The 904-nt window shown below is 57.5% G+C and overlaps 1 protein-coding gene across 1 annotated transcript in view; it reads left to right on the plus strand.

Annotated features, from left to right (window-relative positions):
* DNAH17 (dynein, axonemal, heavy chain 17) overlaps positions 1-904 on the plus strand; it is a 76,281-nt gene that overhangs the window by 64,915 nt on the left and 10,462 nt on the right. Inside the window, 1 exon segment of the mRNA XM_014531725.1 lies at positions 540-662. Coding sequence (XP_014387211.1) covers positions 540-662 — 123 coding nt within the window.

The following is a 904-nucleotide window of genomic DNA, read 5'->3' on the forward strand; positions in this document are numbered from 1 at the left end:
GTGCCAGTGCCGCGGAGCTGTCACCCGTTAAAATGGTACATTTTATGTCGTGTGTTTTCACCGCGGTTCTTTCTTTCTTTCTTTTCTTTGATTTCTTTTAGAATATAAAAATAAATCTATTACCAGATTGTAGATACAAAATAATCAGCCATTGTTTCACCACAATTTAAAAGCCGGCGTGGCTCAGTGGTTAAGCGTTGACCTACGAACCAGGAGGTCACAGTTCCATTCCAGGTCAGGGCACATGCCCAGGTTGCAGGCTCGATCCCTCCCTCTTCCTTCCTCTCTGAAATCAATAAAAAATAGATTTATAAATAAATAAAAATTAAAACAAGGTGAAGACCAAGTTCTCCACCCTGAGGGGCAGGGCACTGTGGCCCACAGGCACGGCAGCGGCTCCTCATACCTCCTGCCCGTGGCGGCTGAGCGGTGCCCCTGCCCATGGCAGCTGAGGGGTTCCCATTGCAGCTGAGCCGTGCCCCTGCCTGTGGGGGCTGAGGGGTGCCCATGGCAGCTGAGCGGTGCCCCTGCGCCCACAGGTCTTGTCCATGAAGAAGGAGCTGAACCCGGTGGAGCTGGACTTCCTCCTGCGGTTCCCATTCAAGGCCGGGTTGGTGTCGCCCGTGGACTTCCTGCAGAACCAGGGGTGGGGCGGCATCAAGGTGAGCGGTCGGACATGAACACGGTGCTCGCTGTTCCCTGGTCCCTGCCCGTGTCCCCGCACGCCGCCAGCCTGGTCTCGGGCGCGTCCAGGGGTCCCCGCCTTGGCTCTCCCGCCTCGTTTCCAGGAAAAGCAAAGCGTCAGGCCCTCCTCACGTGCTGTCCACGCTCCGGGCCTCGGGCGTCTCCAAAACCACCCGAGGGAGGCCACCCCTGGGTGAGACAGGCGCCCTGGTCCAGATCC

The sequence above is a fragment of the Myotis brandtii genome, unplaced genomic scaffold, assembly GCF_000412655.1.
Source record: "Myotis brandtii unplaced genomic scaffold, ASM41265v1 scaffold825, whole genome shotgun sequence".
Lineage (NCBI taxonomy): Eukaryota > Metazoa > Chordata > Mammalia > Chiroptera > Vespertilionidae > Myotis > Myotis brandtii.